General features: G+C 37.9%; 1 protein-coding gene across 1 annotated transcript; it reads right to left on the bottom strand.

Moving 5' to 3' along the window:
- Nucleotides 1-1,181: 1,181 nt before the first annotated feature.
- Nucleotides 1,182-6,522, bottom strand: LOC139735594 (lactadherin-like). The gene is made up of 4 exons (XM_071646351.1): nucleotides 6,396-6,522; nucleotides 5,373-5,536; nucleotides 2,542-2,688; nucleotides 1,182-1,331 (listed from the first exon to the last, which is right to left on the bottom strand). Exons 1-4 carry the CDS (start codon nucleotides 6,520-6,522, stop codon nucleotides 1,182-1,184), a joined length of 588 nt encoding a protein of 195 aa, XP_071502452.1.
- Between the last annotated feature and the right edge of the window lie 6,832 nt (nucleotides 6,523-13,354).

Below are 13,354 nucleotides of genomic sequence, written 5' to 3'. Positions count from 1 at the left end.
ATTATGATGTAAAAGAATACAAAAGCTGCGTGAGGGGGAGGAAGGTGTGCACACCGTTCTGTTTCTCTGTTTTTGTTCTTTGAACATTATGTTTTCAATAACTGTTGCAGTCATCAAAGTTGTTCATATACATTTTAAAATATCATTGATCCCTTATCTCACATTTATGGTCATAAGAATATTATGGACACGTGTAAGTTCGTGGTCCAAACAAATATCAAAAGGAATCCATGTTATTCATGTTATTTATCAGTGCATTCGCAACGCACATGCCAGACAACTACTGCGCAGTGTCAAAAGAGGAAGTTTCAGTGGAGACACTGAAGGATAAGGCTTATAGATTATGAAATTTTCCGCGTTTTCCAGCGAACTCAGTCACAATAAAATATAATATGCTAATGACATGATGATTTAGTTTATTTACGAGTTCCACAATGACCTTCTTATATACATATACACATCTTCAGTGAATATCAATTTTAAGAAATTACTTTCAAATGACATACGCTAATTGATATAATGTGGCTTAGATTATGGATTAAGTTTGACTATTTTCAAACGGTAAACTACATCGTCACCTCTAGGTAGCATGATTATACCCCCACCCCCCCACCCCAAATGGAAAGAAAATCGAACTTTCTGAAGTTTCGTCAGACCTCAATAACCCTTTGCATTAGTGTCTTCACTCTGTTTATTTGAAGCCAACTTGATCATGGGTTTTATAATTATGTCACTTAAACTGCTGGAAATATTAACGATCCTCACTGCTGTTCATAATTAATACCAGAAGCTGTATAATTATTATACGGCTTCAAAGATAATTCAATTCGCTTCGAGGCGTTATACAGGAAAAGTTTTCATCTCAAGTTATCTCAAGTTAAATTTATTACACATCTATTAATTCACTAATTATAGGATTATAATCATGTATGTTATGCATTTTAAGTAGGCCTACGTGTACATTATTTTCTGCCTTTTTCCAAATGCTTAAACAGGGAAACCTCATGAAAACGAGGACAAAAGCAATGACAATAACCTCACACCAGATATATTACTATGCTAGGGTACAACCACAAAGAAATAAAGAGTCAGAACCTGTAGAACACAGCTTATCCAATCTCTTCACTAAACGAGAACCCACTGCTTGTATACGAGATCGACCTACACATCGACCAATACACTTAAGCAGAGCTTCCGTACAGTTCTATGCGAAAGACGGTGTTCTCTTGGGGGTTCCAAGAAACCGGTACGATGCGGATGAATCGGCAAGTCACTGGGTTGGGGAGACGATTAAACACTACCGTTTGACTGTCCCAGTTGGCTGTGAAGATCTGAAAGAAGGTACGAGAAGAGGGAAGAGCTTATAACATTTTATAAAATGATGGAGCAGACCCTAATCAAATGATTGGTTGAAAGCATACACGTGAACAGGCATTCATAGGGTTGATTTTGCTTGTTACTGGTCACTGGCAAAGTGCAAATAGTGAGCAGTCATAAGCATTTTCACGTCGCTATGCATGGTCGTAATCCACCGTTTCTTTTACTCGCAAAAATTGCTTGCGCAATCTCATGAAAAGCAAGTATCTGTTTTTTTTTTATTTGATAAGGCAATATATACAAGTTTAATAAATATCATTGCTTTATCAAATCAACACCGGTAAATGATAGTAAGTACTTGTAGGACTACATGACAAAGTAGAACTCAAAGTAGTATGTAAAGTAAACTTTGTGGACACTGAACAACAGAGAAGTGGTTGGTCTAGCTTTTTGGGAGCGTCGAGGAGCAAATCTCTCAAAATTCCATGCTTCTGTTACTAAAGTGCAAAACATGATGTCATTCGTGCTTAAATAATATCAGAATAATGATCTGTTAGGACATACTACTAAGAATTTGAGACTGGGGCATAATGCGTTTTAATGAAAAACTGGAAATGTCTAAATTTTATGCAAACCTGCAAACTAAATCATACTGCAAGTTGTGAAGGTATGAAAATTGAAATTTTCATTGTTGGGCTAAGATCATTTTACTCCTCCTTTTCAGATAAATTTTCAACTACACTGGAATTCCCTTTTAAAAGTCTTCCACAGCATCCTTGTCCTTATGGAGAGCCCAAAATGAGCCACTTTCCTTGGCGTCCTTTGTATCAACAAGCTCAAGCTCTATCAGCAGGTCACAGCTTTGTTTGCCTTCAAGTCCTCGAGAACGCATGCCGCATGCGAGTTAAAAAGTCGCCTTCTTGCATCCGGGTCTTTAACAAAGCGTCAGCTCGTGTTTTAAAACGTCATCTTCTCTACGTTAGTTTAGCTTCAGGAGTACATACACTGTATACCAGACTACCAGAAACTACCAAAAAAACCAAAGCATAGCAAAACAAAACAAAACAAATGTTTTGAGAAGGCAAGCCTCTCGTTTTCCCGCTTGCTCCTGCATTCCTCCCCAACCCTTCCCTTGGAAACAAGAGATAAGTTTAGCCTCAAAGTTCTGAGTCAGTTATTGTTGAGTTTTTGTAATGTGAAGGAAGACATCAAGTCCTTCCTTACCATGTTTCCACAGAATCCCTGTACGAAATTGAAATTTACTCCATCCGTCCCGTAGGATACTTTGTAGGATGTCACCCATGATCCAATGTCAGGCTTACTTCCCTGCGTGGCTATTCCGACGACTTTCTCCGTGATCCGCAGATCCACCTGTTGGCAGGGTTGAGAGTAGTCAACTGTAAGCAAAGCTGTTCTTTAAAGGAACTTTTCACCATTCAGAGCAGTGATTTAAAATGCTTTAAGTTATTACAGTTGAACCATATTATGTGTAGGTTAGTTGCATCACAAAACATCCTACTATATAAAGATATAAAAGATATATCATTGTACTAGTATAAACAAAATTGAAGACGGGTTGAACATTTGGTGAATAAAAACCTTCTTGTTGGATCTGCAGATGGAGTATTTGCCTCTTCCAATGAAAACATTCGAAGTCCAACACATTAAAGGACAAGTTCACCTTCATAAACATAAGGATTGAGAAAATGCAACAATATTAGTAGAACACATCAGTGAAAGTTTGAGGAAAATTGGACAATCGATTCAAAAGTTATGAATTTTTTTAATTTTTGTGTTGGAACCGCTGGATGAGGAGACTACTACAGCTTGTGAGTCATATGCGTACAACAGTATAAAGAAAATATAAAAGAAAATTCAACATATTTTCACTTTTTTCGCATAATAATAGAGCACTTGACTTGCCTCTTTCTAAAGGCAGGGGGAATAATATTGCCCATGACATTTGTCGGTAACGAGTCAGGGGAATGTGTACTCTTTTCAATAGATGGAATTTTGTGAAATTCTCTTTATATTTTCCTTATATTGTTGTACGCATGTGACATCTAAGTTATTCATACACTGCAGTAGTCTTCTCATCCAGCGGGTACTGCACAAAAACTTCAAAAATTCATAACTTTTGAACGGATTGTCTGATTTTCCTCAAACTTTCAATGATGTGTTCTACTAATATTGCTACATTCTCTCAATCCTTATGTTTATGAAGGTGAACTTGTCCTTTAAAAATTTCAAGATAAACATATGTATATATGTGACCGTGCACCTCAAAACGAACATAAAGTCGCACACACTGATTTTGCGTGAGGACTGAAAATAAGTGAAATGGGTCAATCTAGCCAAACTTGACTTTTTCATATTTTCTGAAAGAGCGGGTCTTTTTTTACATTATGCTAAAATTTGGTATCATAAAACGGGCAGGAAAGTGTGTTTTTTTAGCAGTTTATCTCGAACATTTTTGGTAGAATATTGTGATTAGGTGAGTCTTTAGAATCCCTTTTTCATTTCTGAAAAACCTTGTCCACACTCTTCACTTTTAACTCTAATAACTAGATAGTGCTACTGCTTTGAAAGTTGGCATTAATTATGGAAAAAATGTGTTAATGAGGCATGCTCAATTTCAGTTTAATCTGTTTAATCTGATAATCCCTTCATTGTTGTTACTCTGGTGGTTAACTTCCTGTTTTTTGTCCCATTCATCGCACAGCCAGCACGGTTTGGTAAAGATTAAGCGCTTGAATAGACACTGTACTTCAGAGCCTCTTTTCTCAGTTCACACTTTTCCTGAGTTTGTGCTTTCTTTCCAATATTTAGATAGGTAAGGAGAGTCCATTTGATTTGAGTTATACATCATTTTAAAGCTTAAAGTCTGCTCTTTCAGAATATGGTCTTAACTAAAAATTCATGTCTGGCGACTTTTTGTTTGTTTTGAGGTGCAGGGTCACATATATATATCGCCTCTGCCATTTTGTATACGTGGTTGCGATGACCTTATAATGGCTCATGAAAACAAGATAAACAGGTGTCATGAATTGCTTACGTTTCAAAGACTGTATGTATAGATTTGTGTATAATGTGACGTCAAATGCACAAACTGATATGATATATAAAGAACTTGCTTCCAGAAGACGCTAGATCTATTGGAAAATTATGGATACAATGTCTTTTAGAAGCAAGCTCTTCATGAATTATAATGTATGTGTATATTACGTATCAGGGTAATTACCCCCCCCCCCCCCCCTCCCCGGCTAAATACTGGTTAGCGATAATGTTAGAGTAAAGATTAGAATTAGGGTTAGCCTTAGGGTTAGAGTTTGGGTTAGGTCAGGGGAAGGGTCCGGGGTAATTTTCCAGAGGGTAATCGCCCTAAAACCGTTTATTATTATATGCACACTCAGCAAACGAAGAAAAGAGCACTAATCAAAGTTGTTAATTCTCATATATAGAATGTTTGGTTAAATAGTAATGTTTTATAGACCATGTTAAAGGTAATTGCATTGACTACCTATGATCTCTATAATGTCTTTATACCCTAAAGATGATGAAAGGCTAAAAAATAATGTAGGAAAATGCTGAATCTTCTGTCAAATCCGATTCAATTGACAATAGAGAAAAATCAATTGCCAAGAAATACAAATTTGAATGTTATTTGAAATTTACAAAATTGAAAACAAAATTTTGTTCTTCAAGTTGTTTCATGAAATCTTACATTCCTAAACTGAAGAATGAAAGTACCTATGATTTTTATATGGTAGAGCTGGAGAATATTCGTGGGCTTTGTGTGTGTATGTGTGTATGTGTGTATGTGTGTATGTGTGTGTGCAATTAAATCATTACTACAATTCCCATGGAAAATAAGAGAGAACTTTCAATGACTATCTTGGATGTGCGGAATACACGAAATTGCGTACATGACACTTGTTTTGGATGATTTTTATTTATTTATTTATTTTTTTGGTGGGGGGGGGGGGGTGGCGGGGAGGGGGCAGGGATGGCCTCAGACTTTGCATTCTTAAGTGGTTTATAAGTTGTATTTATACCTGAATCCACTCGCATCCGTTTGGAACCGCACCTGGAAAGCTGGGGTTCTTGTTGAGGCGCCACAGAGCGCCAGAACCTAGGCTGGCGGAGCCAGATACCCCGAGACTGGAGTCTAGTATATCCTCACTCTCCATCCCCAAGGGCACGATGTCATTCGGAACTCCTAGAGTTATAGTCAAGAAAGACAGTCATTACGTTCCATGCCGGAAATATGAGAGATGTTCGTCATTCCGAAGGTTCTACATTTTAAATCCGTAAACGAAATACCGTTCGTTTTTCTATAGTGTTTCGAGAGTTCGAAAATGAAGTAAATACGTATATACAAAAAAAAGTAATACACTGTATTATGTTCACTTTCACGTCCCACTGGACAAACTGCATTATTGAATAATCCATCTAATTTAACGTTACATGGGGGAGATCTAAAGAGGAAGTCGTAGATTTGTTATGCTTTTATATTTTCATGGCATCCAAATTCTGAGGCTGGAGCAATCTGCATACCCTCCGAAGCAAAGTCATCAAATTTTTATCATTTGAATTGTCTCGAGAACACTCATCTCAGTTGTGAAATCTCTAATGAGTCAATTTGGGAGAGATCGGCTATTATCATCCATAGGGCTTGGAAATATATACCGACCTCTATACAGAGTAGCTTTCCTTATAATTGATTGTAAATAACTATCATTTCCGTTTAATATTATTGAATCGGCCGTTTTGTTTTCAAGATGTAATTTTATTTTAAAAAAAAGAATTTGATTATTGATCCAAAGGGTTACACGTACAGTGTATGTTGAAACTTAATCACAATATTGATATGTTGATGTCGTTTTGTACACGAACAATTAGCATAGAATACTGTAATAGGTGCCACCTGACCATGTGCATTCTATCATTGACTGGGTACCAGAGCCATGTATTGCATAATCATTGTATATAATCATCCATATGAGCGATAAAATGTTGCTACATCACGAAGCGCAAGGCTTGCTCCCACATACTCGTGGATAACGTCAAAAACTGACCTGGGGTTTGCTCGTACACTTCCAGTCGCAGACAAATATGTTGATGGTATGCGAGCCGAGCAAGTCTCACCGATTGGCAGTTTTGTGGGCGTGGCAGGGCGTTGTAGACTACCGTGTTGCGATCCATGTTACCTTGGAATATCTTTTGGAGACGCGGTTAAATGTTAAAATGTATGAGAAGCTATATAGGCCACAAAATGACTAAAACTAAATAAGACATCTTGTCTACTGAGACAACGTAACGTGGGGACTTTCTTGTTTCAAAATATATTACAAAAAGCTGCATCGCTTCGGCGATCCCTCGCATTTATTCCAAAGTTGATTTACATCCTTTGGGTTTATGTCAGGTTAATGTGTGTGTGTGTGTGTGCAGTGGCGTATCTAGGGGAAACGGCGCCCGGGGCAAGCGCGAAAATTGCGACCCTAATTTCTGAAAAAGTGTTCAACCCCAACCCCATCCCGGTAGGGACTTTAAACAAAGTCTACATGATATGCTTTTTTCAAGCACTTTAAAGGGGTCTTTTGAGGGTGATTTAAATGTAACGAATTTTGATAAATTTTGGCGAGCGAGCGCAGCGAGCGAGCCGAAAATTTTTGTATTTCAGCTTACAAAACATGGAATTCTTGCCACTTTTTGCTTATCAAATCTTACAATTCTAATCAAGATATATACTCTAAATTAGTGCGCGCGAGTGAGCCGAAATTTGTATATTTCTGCGTCATTATCACGTTTTGTTCTTATCTGTCTTTTTTATATATATATATATAAATTTTGGCGAGCGAGCGCAGCGAGGGCAGCGAGCGAGCCGAAAATTTTTGTATTTCAGCTTACAAAACATGGAATTCTTGTCATTTTTTGCTTATTAAATCTTACAATTCTAATCAAGATATAGTGACGGCCTTAAAGATAACGATTTATACCAACAAACTGAGGACTTTAAAAAAAATACTCTAAATTAGTGCGCGCGAGTGAGCCGAAATTTGTATATTTCTGCGTCATCATCACGTTTTGTTCTTATCTCTCTTTATATATATATATACACATATATATATATATATATATATATTGGCGAGCGAGCGCAGCGAGCGAGCCGAAAATTTTTGTATTTCAGCTTACAAAACATGGAATTTTTGTCATTTTTTGCTTATTAAATCTTACAATTCTAATCAAGGGGTAATGATATAGTGACGACCTTATAGATAACGATTTATACCAACAAACTGAAGCCGAAATTTGTATATTTCCGCGTCATCATTACGTTTAGTTCTTATCTTTTTTGATTTTTTTTTGCGCCCCCCCCCCCGTATGTTCGAAACCGTTGGCGTCCTCTTTTGATCCAATCGGCGATCGCCTTCAGAACGAAAGAAATTGCAGCCGCTGCTCAGTGAATTTTTGCCTGCTAAATATTAAATGACATGTGTGAACACAATAGACATTGTCATTTTGTCCGCGTCGTCACGTTTTGTTCTTATCTTCTTCTTCCTTTTTTTGATAAATTTTGGCGAGTGAGCGCAGCGAGCGAGCCGAAAATGTTTATATTTCAGCTTACTAAACATGGAACTCTTGTCATTTTTTGCTTATTAAATCTTACAATTCTAATCAAGATATAGTGACGGCCTTAAGATAACGATTTATACCACCAAACTGAGGACTTGAAAAAATACTCTAAATTAGTACGAGCGAGTGAGCCGAAATTTGTATATTTCCGCGTCATCATTGCGTTTTGTTCTTATCTTGTTTGATTTGGGGCTTTATTTGCGACCCCCCCCCCCCCCCCGTATGTTCGAAACCGTTGGCGCCTTTTGATCCAATTGGCGATCGCTTCAGAACGAAAGAAATTGCAGCCGCTGCTCAGTGAGACATTTTGCCTGCTAAATATTAAATGTCATGATTGTGTGAACACAGTAGACATTGTCATTTTGTCCGCGTCATCATCAAGTTTTGTTCTTACCTTCTTTTTTATATATATTTGGCGAGCGAGAGCAGCGAGCGCGCCGAAAATTTTTGTATTTCAGCTTACGGAACATGGAATTCTTGTGTGAACACAATAAACATTGTCATTTTGTCCGCGTCATCATTTTTTGTTTTTATCTTGTCTGATTTGGTTTTCTGCCCCCCCCCCCCCCCCCACCATTCTCCCCCCCCCCCCCCTTCCGGGCGAGTTTTTTTTTTCTCTCTTTTCTTCGCTTTTTTTTTCGTTTTTTGCGCCCCCAAGGAGTGGCGCCCGGGGCACATGCCCCCCTTGCCCCCCCCCTAAATACGCCACTGTGTGTGTGTGTGTGTGTGTGTGTGGCACACATGCACACACTATAGCTTCTGACCACACGAGCAAAGAGAATGAAGGGTTTGGGATGAACACCGATCAAGGGCTTTCAATAGCTCAGTCGGTAGAGCACCTGTCTAGTAATCCGGAGGTCTCGGGTTTGAATCCCGATGAAAACCCATTTTCTTTGCTCAAAGTTCTCACTATTTATTATCATTTGTTTCTGATCACTTTTCTCTTTCTTGTTTATATATATATATATATATATATATATATATATATATATGGAACCTTCTAATTAGAAAACTTCCAAACTGAATAACATCACTAACTTGAAAAGAAAAATAAATTGGGCATTAATTTAGGCAAATTTATGAGTTTTGATGTAAGGTTACAATGAATTCGCTTTATTTCAATTAAAAGAAAAATCAGAATTAAGTGCTTATTCATGTGCATGTCATTGATAGACTTACGATGGTTTCATGGAAATGTGTTTTTTTTTTTTTCATTTTTACATTATAGTTCGGACTGATACAGAAGACGATGAGTAGTGAAAACATTTCAAGCTATGATACTTGACATTAAAAATGAAATTTACTGCGGATATTCATGACATTTTGCTTTGCTCCATTTATCAAAGTGAGTATATATGAACATAAAGTGCCAATAGGCCTCCGCACCTTCTCTGTTTTTAATGTTAATAAACAATGAATTGAAAATTCGATCATCACCATATAATTTCCAGAAGAGCTGCACATTTCCTCCACTACGTTAAATTTTGTCCCATTGGCACTGCAAAAGACCATGTAGGATGTCACCCACTGATCATAGTTTGATCGACCCTGCGTTGCTATGCCAACGATCCGATGAGGCGACTGAAAATCCACCTTGGGGTAGGGATAAAAAAAGATTAATGAGCGCCTTACCCTTCATAAAGGCAGTAGTCGTAGTATTTTATGAGCGTACAGATAACTTCTTTTTTACATTCTAATGTTTCAGAGAAAAAGTATATCTCCAAAAAAAAAAAAAAAACTAAAGAATTTGGTATTGGTAATGATTGGTAGATATCTTCAACTACCGTGTTACGGCAGCCCCACTGTATCCCTCCTCCTTGATTTTAAAAAGACAAAAGCGGCAGCTCAGATACTTGCTCCCTCTCCTCTCTTTCCTCTCTCTCTCTCTCTCTCTCTCTCTCTTTCTATCGTTTATATATATATATATATATATATATATATATATATATATATTTGTTTGCTTGTTTGTTTGTTTTTCATTGTTCCATATTCCACATTTCAACAAATACATAAAACATAAACATCACAATACAAAAGCATGGATGAATTGTCAAGTACAGCTTATAAGACAATAAATCATGTGAAATATGAGGAATCTACATAGAAGCATTGCTTGTAGGGTGTAAATTCCCAGATGCGGATGTGATATTATACAAATGATGCACAGGATAGAGTGCGTTAGTGGAGGCGTAGCGCACTCGAGGGTATTTACAACTGTGAAACATGCACGAGGCGAAGCCGAGTGCATGTTGCACTACATTGTAAATACCCGAGAGTGAGCTGCATCTCCACTAACGCCACGAAATAATCCTGTGCATCATTTGTTTTATAACATGGGTCGAAAACTAACAATATTCCCATTTTATAATATTTCTTACTTGGTATATGTAATTAAAGGAATGGCAATTTGTGAATTGGAGAAATACAAACGTTGAAAAGTAAAAGAAAAAGGGAAAAAAAGATAACAATGTCCGCGGCACAAGACTTCTTGAGAGTTGCGTGATCACCCGCATGGGGTACAAGTCAGCTGCAGTTTACAATTGTAGAGATACCAAATGTGTACAAAGGAAGTTCAGGAGATAGTACAAAAATCACGAGCGAGGCACATGTTACATAATCGATAATGTCAGTAATGTGAAGTATGAACAGAGAATGTCGAGGAGGATTGGAGAATAGCTATAAATATGAATTCAGATAAACTAGTTTAAGGTTATGCTTAAAATGAATAAAGAGACTGAGATTGAATTATTTCTCTATCCAACTCATTCCAAAATTTAGGTCCTGTCAGTTGCCTGTAGTGGTTATTGTTTTTAAACCAGATACGGTCCGTACAGGAGAAAGATGAAAAGAATCTTTTTGTCTAGTAGGGTAAGAATGAACTTCAGTATTTTTGACAAACATCGGAGAAAGCACATCACGGAGACCACCTGAGTATAATTGATACATAAATGCCCCGATATTGAAATGATATAAATCCCATAGATCTTAAGTGTTCTACTGGAAAAGAATAAGACATTAGTGTGTTCCAGAAATGTGGCGAAGTTAATTATCCGTATACCTCTTTTCTGTATCAATAATAAAGAATTAAGTCTAGTTGTACAGCAGTTTCCCCATGCATGCCAGGATTCCATAACCTATATAAGGTAAAAAAAGAGTAGAATACAATGAATTCAGAACATGTTTAGGAAAATACTGTTTTAACTTATACATAACACCTACATTTTTTTTATAGTAATTTGAGCAAAGCATCAACATGAACTTTCCACGTCAACTTACAATCAATATAAAGACCAAGGAATTTTATATATTCCACCTGGTTAAATTCCACGTCGTTTACCACCAACTTGCCTGGTAAAATATTGATTATATTGCTAAATATATATACATATATATATATATATATATATATACATTATGAACACGTATAGAGAAGTAGATAGACAGTATACCAGAGGCGGAGAGAGAGATAGAGAGAGAGACGGAGAGGGGTGAGGGAGAGATGGAAGAGGGAAGCAGAAAGGATATGACGCTATTAAAGAAAAAAGATTAACGACTGTCTGTCATTGTCTTCCTTTCTCAAAGAAATGAAAGAAAAAGTTCATGTCATACTCTACCTGGATCCACTCTGAAAAATGTCTGTTTGTAGCACACCACCCTCCCGCCAAATGCAGTCGTCCCCTGCTGGGTCCAAACTGGGCTACCTTCCCAGCGGAAGTGCTGGATGCGGTGATGCTGGAGTCGGGTATGGCGTAACTCTGAAGGCCCAGAGGTACGGCATCTGTTGGTATGCCTACCGGATAGGCGAAAATGATAAGGGTAACTTCGTAACTAACACCTTCTCGTGTGATGAGGAGTGGGGTGGACAGCTAGACCATTAGTGGGGCAGGTATTTTTTGGTATAAAGTTGAAAACGTTTCATTTTCGGCAAACTATGAACATCGTGCATTCTTATAACAATGTCAGATGGCATTCTCCTGCAGTATTCGTCTGAAAACAATTCAACGTTTTTTTGTTTGTTTGTTTTTTCAATACAATGGTGTGTTCCAAAACAAAACTGATGGGGACATAACATGTACATTTTATATTTTGGTCGCTATAGACGTATTTATGAATGGGAGAGTAACTGACATCCGTCCAATTACCACACACGTAAGTTAGTTGTTTCTGATAACTCGTTTTGTTGCCTCTATTTCTAAAAAAAAAAGAAAAAAAAAGATGCTGTTAGATCACTATCATGAATTCCTTTTTTTCTCATCCATCTACTAAACTTCGGAAGCAAACTTCAGGGCCAGACTTTTACTTTTGCAATCGCTAAGGTCATACCAGAATCAGGGGTTGTTGGAATATCGTCGGTTGTTTGTGAGACTTCTGTTGTTTTGTCGTTTGTATCTGGCGCATCTGCAGAGGTCGTTGGGATATCGTCAGTTGTTGGAGAGACATACGTTGTCTTTTCATCTGTGCTTGGCGCATATGCAGAGGTTGTTGGGATATCGTCAGTTGTTGGAGAGACATACGTTGTCTTTTTATCTGTGCTTGGCGCATATGCAGAGGTTGTTGGGATATCGTCAGTTGTTGGAGAGACATACGTTGTCTTTTTATCTGTGCTTGGCGCATATGCAGAGGTTGTTGGGATATCGTCAGTTGTTGGAGAGACATCCGTTGTCTTTTCTTCTGTGCTTGGCGCATTGGTAGAGGCCGTTCGGATATCGCCGGTTGTCGTTGAGACATCCGTTGTCTTTTCAGGTGAGTTCGGCGCATCTTCTTAGACGGAAAATGAAACATACAAACATTACATAGTAAGGTAATTTTGTGAACGGCCAAAAAAAAAAGGGAGGGGGAGGGAATCGACTATAGACACCTGAACGAGGCGATAAAGTGTAGACAGGAAACTGAAAAGTGACAACAATTCTATATACAGACTATGTTTATATCGGTGAACGATGATTATAACACATTATAACATGGGTCCAAGAATGTAGCCAATAGGAAGCGCTGAAATGAGTCACATCTGCTTCCTTTATTCTAGTCCCATTACACTGCGTGTTAAATCCTATTATAAAATGGGTTCAAGAATGTAGCCAATTGGAAGCGCTGAAATGAGTCACGTGTGCGTGCATTAATTTCTTAGTAAATGCACGGCCGGGGCCTGACGTACGTCACAATGTTTACACTAGCAGTGCGCACTCAATCAGTTGTTACAAGTGCGTCACGCGCTACTATACGCGCTGTCAATCCTGTAAACAACTTCTAGTTCGGGCTGCCACAACAGCCGGCGGCCTTTCTTGTGCATAACACGTGGCGTACGTATACTCTTATACGTCCGTACAGTACTTATGTGCGGGATTTCCGAGTGCGACGTGCGTAAATGTTTGGGACGAACATCTTCGGACATCTTGACTTT

The sequence above is a fragment of the Diadema antillarum genome, unplaced genomic scaffold, assembly GCF_040938485.1.
Source record: "Diadema antillarum isolate AM-2024a unplaced genomic scaffold, OU_Dant_1.0 seq00000586_RagTag, whole genome shotgun sequence".
Lineage (NCBI taxonomy): Eukaryota > Metazoa > Echinodermata > Echinoidea > Diadematoida > Diadematidae > Diadema > Diadema antillarum.
Note: the sequence above shows the minus strand (reverse complement) of the source record. Positions and strands in the feature narration are given on the sequence as shown.

Excerpts from the sequence above, each read along its gene's own strand:
- LOC139735594 (XM_071646351.1), bottom strand. The coding sequence starts at position 6,522 with ATGGATCGCAACACGGTAGTCTACAACGCCCTGCCACGCCCACAAAAC. Across the intron at positions 5,537-6,395 it reads AGTGTACGAGCAAACCCCAG|GAGTTCCGAATGACATCGTG; the intron begins GTCAGTTTTTGA and ends CTATAACTCTAG. Across the intron at positions 2,689-5,372 it reads ACGGATGCGAGTGGATTCAG|GTGGATCTGCGGATCACGGA; the intron begins GTATAAATACAA and ends CCCTGCCAACAG.